Here is a 13,634-nt window from a genome sequence, read left to right as displayed (position 1 = left end):
TGTGCAAGGGGAAGCGAGGGCACGGTGGGGCCTGGAGTGAGGTTATGCACCAGGTAAACTCAACATCATCCTGTGCCAGGATGAGCTTAATACAGTTTAAGGTGGTGCACAGGTTACACATGACATGAGCTGGTAAGAGCAGGTTCTATCCGGAGTAAGAGGATAAATGTGAGAGGTGTGCAGAAGGGCCTGGGAATCATGTCCATATGTTTTGGTCTTGCCTGAAGCTGGGGGGGTTGGCAGTGTCACCGAGGGTGTTGACACAGTTGGAAGATATGAAATGAAATGAAATGAAAATTGTTTATTGTCACAAGTAGGCTTCAAATGAAGTTGCTGTGATGGCAGAGTTCCTACAGCTGGAAAAGAAAGTTCAACTTTTGAGGGTTAGAAGAGGAGTTTTATGTAAGATGGAGGCTGTTTCTGTCTCTGTTCAAGGATCTGTCTGTCGCCAGTGGGTAGGCAGGAGGGGTTCTGGATTGGGGGGGGGGGGGGGGTGTATTAGTCAAGGGGAGAAAACGGCAAAAATGATAAACTGTATGTAATTTGACTATGTTTTTTTTGGATGATAATGTGATTTGTTGAATATCTTTGGAATAAAATATATCTTAAAAAAAATAAACTCCTTGCCTGCTTCTTGGTTTACTTCTTTCAGCTGTTACCTAAATTCCAGTGTCTGAATTTCATGGGGACATGTTCCTCACCCCCTTTCTTCCAACTAAAATGTCACTTAGGAGCCTGACCACAAAAAAAGACAATTACCCTGCAGCCATTTTATTCCAAAATGCTTAACAGCTCTGTTGTTGCACCAGCAGCAGGTTCAAGTGGTGGCCCCTGCTGGGACTACAGTCAGAACCTGAAGAAAAGGAGGTTATGGAAGACAGACTGAAGGTAAGTCCAGGATACCAGCAGATTCTGGTTGGCCGCCCACCAGTTGGGGGGAGGGGATGATGTCGGTTGGGTTTGAGAGGCCGGGGGAAAGTTTAAAGGAGGGATATAAACTTTGGGAAGTGGTACCGATTGGCACAGGAGACCCCCCAACTTCTTATCCAACACCAGTAAAAGCTATTGGGCTATCTGCATGACCTGGTCCTCCCCCTGCTGCAGCTAAAGTAGCAGTGGGGGTGGGGTGAAGCATGTAAGTGGCCATTAATTGGCCTAAATAGGCCCAGGGGCAGGCAGGCTGCCTGACGCCTCCACTGTCCCCTGTTAAATGAGAGATGGTTTGGGGCAGAATGAGCAGCAGATCAAGGCAAGTTGCCAGAAGAGCTCTCAGCAGGAGACCATGACTATGGTCTCAGAGAATCCCAGCCCATATCTATCTAGGATGTGGAGGCAGCAATTCTCCGACCTGAGTTTCAGCTACATGAAATGCTTGTGACTGATATCTGCCAGTTTGTGTAACCACACTGCAACCTCAGAGAAGGGCAAGTACCATAATGCCTGTCAAAGTAACTATGTCTCTGAACATTCATGTATGTGGCTTGTTCTTAGCTGGTGCTGGAGATGTAAGCAACATTTCCCAATTTGCAGTCCATGAGGGACAGTGTGGAACTCTATGCAAACAGGCAACTTCATTTAATTCTGCCTGGCCTAGGTGAGCAAGGTGGAGTGAGCACGAGGGTTTGCAAGGAATGCACTCCCCTCCATAGCGAGATGAGGAGAAGCGTCTCTCCTCAAAGAGTTGTTGGGATTTGGAATGAGCTGCCTGGGAGAGTGGTGGAGGTGGATTCCATAGGAGGTTTCAAAAGAGAGATGATATATATTTGTAAGTTATGGGGTTGGATTCGCTGCTCCCCGACACCGAATTCACGTTCAGCGACGGGGCGGAGAATTCGTTTTGGCGCCTGTGATGATATGATCTGCATACTCGTCTGCCATTGGGCCAGAACGTCGGCTTACCATTGGCCCTGGTCGGTCATGTGCCTCTCGACCGATTGGCCGAGAGGCTGAGTTAACCACGCCTCTATTAACGAGGTATAAATGCTCAAACGCCTGACGATCGTCCCTTTCCACTGTAGACGATCGCAGAGCTGTGTTCTAGTTAATTAAAGCCAGTCTTTGGTAAATCACTCGCCTCGCGTGCAATCGATGGTACATCAGCGCCGAAATCGGAAGCGGCGCTGGTTTTTCAATTCTCCGCTCCCGAAAATCGGCGTACACCACGCCGAATATCCACTGCCTCAGGCCATTGCCTGAGGCCCGCCCCACGATGCTCCATTGCTGTCCAGCCAAATTCCTGACGGCGTGGCTTACGTGTGCTCACAACGTCCGGGATCCTCGTGTGGTGGCTGCAGACTAATTCCGGGGCCGCAACAGTTGGGGGAGGGCCGATCGACGGGCGGGGGGTTCATTCGGGGCTAGGGGCAATGTGTGCGGGTGGTCCGGGCCGCGCGAGTGGCCGATACGGGGCACTACTTCAGCGGTCCAGGTCCGCGAGCTGAGTCTGCCATGGAGCAAGTCGCTGGGGGTCGTATCGCCAGCTAGAGCTGCAAGCTCTACGACGGTTCCCTGCTAGCCCCCAGAAAAATTGGGAATCTGGTGCCTTTTTACTTCAGTTTTCCTGCCATAAAAGAGCACAGTTTTCGCGGTGGCGTGGGGACTTAAGTCTCCAAAACGGAGAATCCAGCCCATGAATTTAGAGGACTACGGAGACAGGGTAGACGAATGTCACGAGCAAGGAAGCTGTTTCCATAAAATCATAAGACATAGGAGCAGAAAATGAAATGAAATGAAATGAAAATTGCTTATTGTCATAAGTAGGCTTCAAATTAAGTGACTGTGAAAAGCCCCTAGTCGCCACATTCCGGCGCATGTTTGGGGAGGCTGGTACAGGAATTGAACCCGCACTGCTGGCCTGCCTTGGTCTGCTTCAAAAGCCAGAATTAGGCCTCCCGGCCAATCGGGTCTGCTCCGCCATTCAATCATGGCTGAGACGTTTCTCATACCCATTCTCCTGCGTTCTCCACTTTGGGAGACATGATGGGTCGAATGGCGTCCTTCTGTGGTGTAAAATTCCATGATTCCCACATATATATCATTGATATATATCGTAAATAGTTGGGATCCATGCACTGAACCCTGTGTACCCCACTAGTCACCATCTTCCATTCCGAAAAAGACCCATTTGGAACTGTGCTAAGTATGCAAAGCCTGGACAAAATTCATCAGGATAAAACGGAGCATCGTTTTGGGTGCGTTTAGTGGGGTGTTTCTCAGTGCTGAACGGCCCAGCCATCAAACGGGGCTTGTTTTGCTTTTGGCTTCTGCGTGGAACGTCCTGCCGAGGCCACACTTACCTTAATTTCCTGTACTGACGGTCAGAAGAGATTGGGTCACCATTTTTAAATTCTGCCCCATATCCCTCAGACTCCCCACCACAGCCTCCGGACTCCACCAACGCTCCAATTAACCTGTTAGGGAGTCCTTGAGCTCCCACCCCCTCACCCCACCTCATAAAGGCGTGGCACCCACGGGTCTGATCTCTGGCAGTGCCAACCTGGCATCAGGTATTGCCAGCCTGGCACCCTGGCAGTTCTCCTGCCAGTGTTCCAGGCTGGCAGTGCCAAAGTTCCCGGGTGGCAGTAGGAGTGCCAGCGTACCACCTTACTCACCCAGGAGCATCCGATGGCTTAGGAGATCCCACAGCTGCGTTATGCCTGGTTTGTGTGGACCAATGCTAAAATGCACCATGCTGAGGTCTCCCAGGCCTGGGAGTTCAATCCCGGGGCTTGGGAGAATCCCGCCCTCAGATCGCAACGCCTTGCCAGATCTCATTAGATCTTGGGAAGCGTCCCAAGCATCGCAAATCTCACAAAGGCCCAAGTCAAGTGTGATGAAGCTGTTCGATCAGAGCAAGTAAATATTAGGTATTAATATTATTAGGTGCCCTTATAAATATTAGGTATGGGGTTGCAAAGCATTAGAAGTATAAAGTTCTGTAAGAAGTCTTACAACACCAGGTTAAAGTCCAACAGGTTTGTTTCAAATCACTAGCTTTCTGAGCACTACTCCTTCTTCAATCACCTGAGGAAGAAGCTGTGCTCCGAAAGCTAGTGATTCGAAACAAACCTGTTGGACTTTAACCTGGAGTTGTGAGACGTCTTACTGTGCTCACCCCAGTCCAACGCCGGCATCTCCACTTCAAGTATAAAGTTGGCATCCTATCTGCAATTCAATCAATGACAACAATCTAATTGTGAAGGCATTGTGATTCCTGCATTTATTTTCAGGGATTATCCCAATTAACCCCCAGAATGGTTTTACATTAGGTCATATGCTATTAGGCCACGTGCTACATTTTATTCCAAGGATTTTACAACAAAATGCTAATTATTGCAAATTATTGAGCTGGCGAGGACAATATTTTATTTGGTAAGCTGAACATCAAAAGATAACCCTCATTTATTTAAACTTCTCTGCCACCTCAGCTAGAGGAGCTCAGCTTTCCTGAAGATGCACCATCATCCAATAAGACACATAAACAGCTGAAAAACTGACGCCTACATACTTCAGAGTGTAAGCTAAAGGAAGGGTCTTAATATAATGAATCACCAGTCACACGTGGACAGAGCAAGGATTGACAAACTCGTGATTTCTACCACCTAGAAGGACAAGGGCAGATGCTTGGGAACAACACCACTTGCAAGTTACCCCGCAAGCCACACACCATCCTCACTTCAAACTATATCACCTTTCCTTCAGTGTCCCGAACAGTACTGTGATGTTCCAAAACCACATGGACTTGAAAAGTTCAAGTAGTAGCTCACCGCCACTTTCTCAAGAGCAATTAGGGAATAAAAATACTGGCTTAGCCAGTGATGCTCATGTCTCATGAAAGAATAAAAAATGTTGGGATACCACAGGTACGAGCTCACCTGATGGCAAGATCATTTGCTAGCTATGGTGCAGAGAACTCTAATGCAGACTATGAGGTCCCAGGCTACTGGAAAAGGCTAATTGGCAGAAAATGCTAGGTGGACTGGATAGCCTTCTAATGAACATGTATATAATGCCTCAGAGCATGGAAGAATCCAACTCCAATTTGTGTCTTTATGTCCCACATGGAGCTATATCCATGAGCACAACAGTGATGCCCATCGTATGCAGCCTCCCCTAAAAACCAGCATTTCAGATGGCTGCCATCTTGTCTTTAGAGGCTTGTGTTGACAGAAGCTTTGAGGGCATCATACCGCTCCTGTACTCTGTTCTTGTGGTGATCTTGCTTAGGGGTGCTGAAGCACAGTTCCATGACAGTGACCATAGTCCATGGGAGAGGCTTCTGCTTATGTCTCTAAAGATAGCAGCATCTACTGCTCCCCCATCACCCACTCCACCAACGTTTTTGTACCATATAGTCAGCCAGACCGGATTGCTCTTGCCAAGACAGGGGTCAGCAATGTGGCCCTTCCATGCAAGGGCCACATTCAGAAATTCACAATTTTAAAGGGCCGCATAGTATATTAAGTAAAATAATTAATATTTAAAATAGCCAAAATAAAAGGTTTTTAAAGAAAAAAAAGCAATTAATTTTTATTAATTAATATTTTAAAGTAGAAACTTCACATGAAACACATGTTGTGCCGAGCAATGATCACCCTACTCAAGTCAACGTATCCACCCTATACCAGTAACCCAACAGCCACCCCCCATTAACCTTATTTTTTTTTTAATTTTTAAAATTTTTTAATTTTTTATTTTTTTTTATGACTTGATCTTGGTGGGCCGCATAAAGACCTTTGGCGGGCCGCATGCGGCCCGCGGGCCGTAGTTTGCCCACCCCTGTGCCAAGACAATGCAGCCTTTAGTTGGGCATTCAAAGCCCACGGCTACTCAATGTCCATTACACTGGCCAACTGAAATGTCCTCATTGGAAGTTCAGCAGCCTTCCACCAAGCTGTGGCAACTGGAAAAATACTTCAGAGCAGTAAGGATGCATGATCGTTGGTCTAGAGGTATGATTCTTCTTTGTCCAGGAGAAGTTAGAAGGATTAAAACCACTACTAACTTATGAGTAACATGAGTAACAATGTTAGTGACCCCATTGACCCCCCCCACTTCCTCCGACAAGTCCCCAACCAGCCCCAACGCCTTCCACTCTCCTAATCACCTCCTGACACCTGTCTACCCTGCCAAACCGCTGACTACACCCTTATACCTCTCCATCTATATCACACCCCTGATTACCCCCATCCTCCTGATTACCCTCCCCACAGATGATCAACCTCCCAAACCCCAACTACCTCTGACTACCCCCACCAACCTTCCCCACCCCGATTACCCCAACCCCATGACTATACTCCAATTACCCTCCAAGCCTTCTGACTACCTTCCCTACCCCTACAACTAGCCACCCCCTCACAACCAACCTCCCAACCCATTTTGTCCTCCCTTCGACTGATCCCATCCGTTCATTCTCCACCATCCTACTCACTTATCTCATACATTTACCTTCTCCCCACCTTGTCAAAGTGGCTGGGATCTTTAAAATTTACTGTTTAATTTTTCCCTGGGATTAGATGAAAGAACTAATATCTGACACCTGACAAGAGGAGCTAGTTACAGTGCAGACTTTGTTTGCACTGGAGTGCTGAGCTTGTGGCATTTGAGTGCTACAGTGAGAGTTTGGTGACTGAGGGAGTATAAGGGGTCATTTTTATTTAAAGTCTAGTATTTCTTTTATTTAGTTAATTAACTTAAAAGTTGCTGTTTGGTCAATAAGAAGGTGAATTTTGAATCAGCTTTAAACAAGGTTCTATTTGTACTTACTTGCAGCTGGAGCTTGTTAATTAGTTAATTGGATTAGGCCAGTTTTCAGAGGCTAGAGTCACAGTATAAATAGGAGCTAGTTACAGTGTAGACTTTGTTTGCACTGGAGTGCTGAGCTTGTGGCATTTGAGTGCTACAGTGAGAGTTTGGTGACTGAGGGAGTGCTGAGCTTGTTGCATTTAAGTGCTACAGTGAGAGTTTGGTGATTGAGGGAGTGCTGAGCTTGTTGCATTTGAGTGCTACAGTGAGAGTTTGGTGACTGAGGGAGTGCTGAGCTTGTGGCATTTGAGTGCTACAGTGAGAGTTTGGTGATTGAGGGAGTGCTGAACTTGTGGCATTTGAGTGCTACAGTGAGAGTTTGGTGACTGAGGGAGTTAGGTGAGGAGGGAGTAAGGTGCTCCTTATATTTCATTTCCTATATTTCTCAAAGAGCGTGAAGGGAGCCAGGAGTTTAGAGTACAGCTGACTGGAAGCAGAGTCAGAGGGCAGAGGTCCAGTTGGTCCACGGGGCAGCTAATTCTGTAAAGTAAGAGGGGATGGAGGCTAGGGCAGTTGCATGCTCCTCCTGTAGGATGTGGGTGGCGAGGGATACCACTGGTGTCCCCACTGACTATACCTGCGGGAAGTGCATCCAACTCCAGCTCCTCAGAGACCGTGTTAAGGAACTGGAGCTGGATGAACTTCGGATCATCCGGGAGGCAGAGGGGGTTATCGAGAAGAGTTACAGGGAGGTAGCCACATTAAAGGTACTGGACAAGAGTAGTTGGGTTACAGTCAGGGGAAAGAAAACTAACAGGCAGACAGTGCAGGGATCCCTCGTGGCCATTCCCCTTCAAAACAAGTATACCGTTTTGGATGCTGTTGGGGGGGGATGACCTACCGGGGGAAGGCCCCAGAGGCCAGGTCTCTGGCACTGAGTCAGGCTCTGGGGCTCAGAAGGGAAGGGGGGAGCATAGAAAAGCAATAGTAATAGGAGATTCAATGGTTAGGGGAATAGATAGGAGATTCTGTGGTCACGAACGAGACTCCCGAAACGTATGTTGCCTCCCGGGTGCCAGGGCCAGGGATGTCTCGGATCGTGTCTTCAGGATCCTGAAGGCTGAAGGGGGAGGGTGAGCAGTCAGAAGTCGTGGTGCACATTGGTACCAAAGACGTAGGTAGGAAAAAGGGTGTGGAGGTAATAAACAAGTTTAGGGAGTTAGGCTGGAAGTTAAAGGCGAGGACAGACAGAGTTGTCATCTCTGGTTTGTTGCCGGTGCCATGTGATAGCGAGGCTAGGAATAGGGAGAGAGTGCAGTTGAACACATGGCTGCAGGAATGGTGTAGGAGGGAGGGCTTCAGGTATTTGGATAATTGGAGCGCATTCTTGGGAAGGTGGGACCTGTACAAGCAGGACGGGTTGCATCTGAACCAGAGGGGCACCAATATCCTGGGGGGAGGTTTTCTAGTACTCTTCGGGAGGGTTTAAACTAATTTGGCAGGGGAATGGGAACCGGATCTGTAGTCCAGCAACTAAGGAAGCCGATATTCAGGATGCCAAAGCACGTAGTGATGCAGTGGGGAAGGTGACACTGACAAAGGAGAGTTCTTGCAGGCAAGGAGATGGGTTGAAGTGTGTATACTTTAACGCAAGAAGCATCAAGAATAAGGTGGGTGAGCTTAAGGCATGGATCGGTACTTGGGACTACGATGTGGTGGCTATCACGGAAACTTGGATAGAAGTGGGGCAGAAATGGTTGTTGGAGGTCCCTGGTTATAGATGTTTCAACAAGATTAGGGAGGATGGTAAAAGAGGTGGCATTGTTAATTAGAGATAGTATAATAGCTGCAGAAAGGCAGTTTGAGGGGGATCTGCCTACTGAGGTAATATGGGTTGAAGTCAGAAATAGGAAAGGAGCAGTCACCTTGTTGGGAGTTTTCTATAGACCCCCCAATAGCAGCAGAGATGTGGAGGAACAGATTGGGAAACAGATTTTGGAAAGGGGCAGAAGTCACAGGGTAGTAGTCATGGGTGACTTCAACTTCCCAAACATTGAGTGGAAACTCTTTAGATCAAAGAGTTTGGATGGGGTAGTGTTTGTGCAGTGTGTCCAGGAAGCTTTTCTAACACAGTATGTAGATTGTCCGACCAGAGGGGAGGCCATATTGGATTTAGTACTTGGTAATGAACCAGGGCAGGTGATAGATTTGTTAGTGGGGGAGCATTTTGGAGGTAGTGACCACAATTCTGTGACTTTCACTTTAGTTATGGAGAGGGATAGGTGCGTGCAACAGGGCAAGGTTTATAATTGGGGGAAGGGTAAATACAATGCTGTCAGACAAGAATTGAAGTGCAGAAGTTGGGAACAAAGGCTGTCAGGGAAGGACACAAGTGAAATGTGAATTTGTTCAAGGGACAGGTACTGCATGTCTTTGATATGTATGTCCCTGTTAGGCAAGGAAGAGATGGTCGAGTGAGGGAACCATGGTTGACAAGAGAGGTTGAATGTCTTGTTAAGAGGAAGAAGGAGACTTATGTAAGGCTGAAGAAACAAGGTTCAGACAGGGGGCTGGAGGGATACAAGATAGCCAGGAGGGAACTGAAGAAAGGGATTAGGAGAGCTAAGAGAGGGCATGAAAAATCTTTGGCAGGTAGGATCAAGGAAAACCCCAAGGCCTTTTACACATGTGAGAAATATGAGAATGACTAGAGCGAGGGTAGGTCCGATCAAGGACAGTAGCGGGAGATTGTGTATTGAGTCTGAAGAGATAGGAGAGGTCTTGAACAAGTATTTTTCTTCAGTATTTACAAATGAGAGGGGCCATATTGTTGGAGAGGACAGTGTGAAACAGACTGATAAGCTCGAGGAGATACTTGTCAGGAAGGAAGATGTGTTGCGCGTTTTGAAAAACTTGAGGATAGACAAGTCCCCCGGGCCTGACGGGATATATCCAAGGATTCTATGGGAAGCAAGAAATGAAATTGCAGAGCCGTTGGCAATTATCTTTTCATCCTCGCTGTCAACAGGGATGGTACCAGAGGATTGGAGAGTGGCAAATGTCATGCCCCTGTTCAAAAAAGGGAATCGGGATAACCCTGGGAATTACAGGCCAGTTAGTCTTACTTCGGTGGTCGGCAAAGTAATGGAAAGGGTACTGAGGGATAGGATTTCTGAGCATCTGGAAAGGCACTGCTTGATTAGGGATAGTCAGCACGGATATGTGAGGGGTAGGTCTTGTCTTACAAGCCTTATTGACTTCTTTGAGGAGGTGACCAAGCATGTGGATGAAGGTAAAGCAGTGGATGTAGTGTACATGGATTTTAGTAAGGCATTTGATAAGGTTCCCCATTGTAGGCTTGTGCAGAAAGTAAGGAGGCATGGGATAGTGGGAAATTTGGCCAGTTGGATAACAAACTGGCTAACCGATAGAAGACAGAGAGTTGTGGTGGATGGCAAATATTCAGCCTGGAGCCCAGTTATCAGTGGCGTACCGCAGGGATCAGTTCTGGGTCCTCTGCTGTTTGTGATTTTCATTAACGACTTGGATGAGGGAGTTGAAGGGTGGGTCAGTAAATTTGCAGATGATACGAAGATTGGTGGAGTTGTGGATAGTGAGGAGGGCTGTTGTCGGCTTCAAAGAGACATAGATAGGATGCAGAGCTGGGCTGAGAAGTGGCAGATGGAGTTTAACCCTGACAAGTGTGAGGTTGTCCATTTTGGAAGGACAAATATGAATGCGGAATACTGGGTTAACGGTAGGGTTCTTGGCAATGTGGAGGAGCAGAGAGATCTTTGGGTCTATGTTCATAGATCTTTGAAAGTTGCCACTCAAGTGGATAAAGCTGTGAAGAAGGCCTATGGTGCGCTAGCGTTCATTAGCAGAGGGATTGAATTTAAGAGCCGTAAGGTGATGATGCAGCTGTACAAAACCTTGGTCAGGCCACATTTGGAGTACTGTGGACAGTTCTGGTCGCCTAATTTTAGGAAGGATGTGGAAGCTTTGGAAAAGGTGCAAAGGAGATTTATCAGGATGTTGCCTGGAATGGAGAGTACGTCATACGAGGAAAGGTTGAGGGTGCTAGGCCTTTTCTCATTAGATCGGAGAAGGATGAGGGGCGACTTGATAGAGGTTTATAAGATGATCAGGGGAATAGATAGAGTAGACAGCCAGAGACTTTTTCCCCGGGTGGAACACACCATTACAAGGGGACATAAATTTAAGATAAATGGTGGAAGATATAGAGGGGATGTCAGAGGTAGGTTCTTTACCCAGAGAGTAGTGGGGGCATGGAATGCACTGCTTGTGGAAGTAGTTGAGTCGGAAACGTTAGGGACCTTCAAGCGGCTATTGGATAGGTACATGGATTAGGGTAGAATAATGGAGTGTAGGTTAACTTCTTCTTAAGGGCAGCACGGTAGCATTGTGGATAGCACAATTGCTTCACAGCTCCAGGGTCCCAAGTTCGATTTCGACTTGGGTCACTGTCTGTGTGGAGTCTGCACATCCTCCACGTGTTTGCGTGGGTTTCCTCCGGGTACTCCGGTTTCCTCCCACAGTCCAAAGATGTGCAGGTTGGGTGGATTGGCCATGAAAAATTGCCCTTAGTGTCCAAAATTCTATGATTAACCTAGGACAAAAGTTTGGCGCAACATCGTGGGCCGAAGGGCCTGTTCTGTGCTGTATTTCTCTATCTCTAATATAACTCCAGTAGACTGCAGCAGAAAGTCCCCTAAGCCCTTCCACCAGCCTTTTTACCTTTAGAATTTTCCAGTGGGAGTATTGAGCTGCATCCTGGTGGTAGGGAAACAGTATCTTCATAATTCTAACCAAGATGACTAGTTTTAACATTTTATGCCTCTGTCTTTCATCCCCTCACAACTCAAATGGAACTTCCACACCTCCAAGAAGCTTTTCTGTGTCAAGGATTTATTTTGTCCTCAACAATTCTGAACTCTCTGTTACGACCTTATAATTCCAGTACTTGACTGCTGTTCCTATATACACAGAGGCTGTTCTCTGCCATTCCTGAACACAATGTAAGAAAAAGCTTGGCTCAAGCAACACTCTGGCCAAATATTCTGGGATCAACCCCACCAATGACCACTGCTGTTTTCTTGACAGAGAATGCAGGGTCAAGGGAAGGTCACCTAATTCACATGTCTCTAGTAGATTCACAGGTGGCCACCCTACAACCGGCGAGCCTGCTTTATACAAAATATCACAAATAATGACATAAGTGGCCAGGCCAGGAGTATGGTGATATCAGCGTCCACCACGGGGAACTTCTTCATTCTGTATGTGCTGTCTCCTTGGCAGGGGATCACACTATTAAAATAATTATTTGCTTCCTCTTCAAGGTTCCACACATTGATGCCAGCCTGGATCAAGGTGGACTCCATTTCTTGAAGTAGCCTACTCTGACAAGGGGTAGGCTGTCCAGATGTAGGCTCCTTTGAGAGCTTAATTTGCAGAAACTCTTGATTTAGGTAGTCCCCAGCCCCACTTCGCTTAATACCACTGGCTCTGTAAAGGATAGTTGGAGATAAAAACAAATTACTGAGGATGCTGGAATCTGAAACAAAAACAGAAAATACTGGACAATCTCAGCAGGTCTGACAGCATCTGTGGAGAGAGAACGGAGCTAATGAGTCGGGTCTGGGTGACTCTTTGTCAAAGCTTGTTCCTTAACAAAGCTGATGACCAAATTTCCTACCTTTCCAACACTACCTCTAGAATTACGATGCAGAGATTTTCATCCCCTTTCATATGACTCGCAATCCTTCCTTACTTCTAGCGTTCATGATAATTATTTTAATCATTACTTTATGGAAACCGAAAAAAAACAATTATGTTCTTGTATTCCCCATTCTAAGACCAGATGCTGCATTTTATGTGGCCTTGTCAGCTGTGCGTGATGCACGTAAAATAGGCAGGATGCCACCTCACCACCTTCCCCCTTACCCCTGAGCTCACCTCCATATTACATAAGGGTGGGGGCAGGGATCCAGGCTCCAAAATCAGCAGTCTATCTACCATTTTTAATAAGTAATCAAAGATCAATTATGCTTGTTACCAAGCCAGTTGTCCCTAATAATACGCTGCTCACATCATAAAACAGTTGGCATGGACAGTCGGGTGGGAAAATAAATTTAATTATTTAAAGTGCAGGAAGGAAAGGTTGGGGAGGGGGGGGGAGTGAAGTATTCTATCAATGGGGGTTGCCTTTTGCGGATTGGAGGTTGACCCTATTAAATTAGAATCCCCTCTTTCTTCCCACCATTTGCTAACTGAAACCCACTACTTGCAACCCCTGAACCATTACCTAATCTGTCCTAACCCACTCTCCCTAGGACTGGATTTGTGTATTTCTGGCGATCCATTGGGCCGTCTTATGCTTCTGAGTACAGTCTCAGCACTAATGTGCTCTTGACACTGCCGACCAACACCTCTCGAGAGTGGAGAGAAGTTCCACACGCCCTCTTTAGTCAGCCTGCAGCACCTCATGGCACCCGCATAAACCCTTTTAAATTGGGGTAAATGAAGCATACAATATTTTTTCAGAATTTCCCTGACTCTTTCCAAATGAATGAGTGGGAGAACATCTTGCAGAGATTCACTCACTACCACGGCATCAATTACATGATGTGAACTACTGAAAGGTAATGGGTACTTACTGCAAGGATAACTTGTAGCGAACTATGTGCCACTTCTATATACTGGTATTCTAGCAGGCACCCTTTGATATAAATGTAGCGGTGATCCTCTGGTACCCATTCTGGCGTATCAGTTATAGTTGCCACCGCACATCCCGGTCCATTCTCCATCCACCAAGAGCGATGCATAGAAATGTTAAAGGTCATAATCAGGTCAGTATCCTGTGGCAGAAA

General features: G+C 46.8%; 1 protein-coding gene across 1 annotated transcript in view; it reads right to left on the bottom strand.

Annotated features, from left to right (window-relative positions):
* The window catches only part of nkain2 (sodium/potassium transporting ATPase interacting 2), a 651,746-nt gene that overhangs the window by 85,463 nt on the left and 552,649 nt on the right, over nucleotides 1-13,634 (bottom strand). The window contains exon 4 of the mRNA XM_038799726.1: nucleotides 13,422-13,622. Coding sequence (XP_038655654.1) covers nucleotides 13,422-13,622 — 201 coding nt within the window. The remainder of the gene's footprint in view (nucleotides 1-13,421; nucleotides 13,623-13,634) is intronic.

This window comes from Scyliorhinus canicula, chromosome 6 (assembly GCF_902713615.1).
Source record: "Scyliorhinus canicula chromosome 6, sScyCan1.1, whole genome shotgun sequence".
Lineage (NCBI taxonomy): Eukaryota > Metazoa > Chordata > Chondrichthyes > Carcharhiniformes > Scyliorhinidae > Scyliorhinus > Scyliorhinus canicula.
Note: the sequence above shows the minus strand (reverse complement) of the source record. Positions and strands in the feature narration are given on the sequence as shown.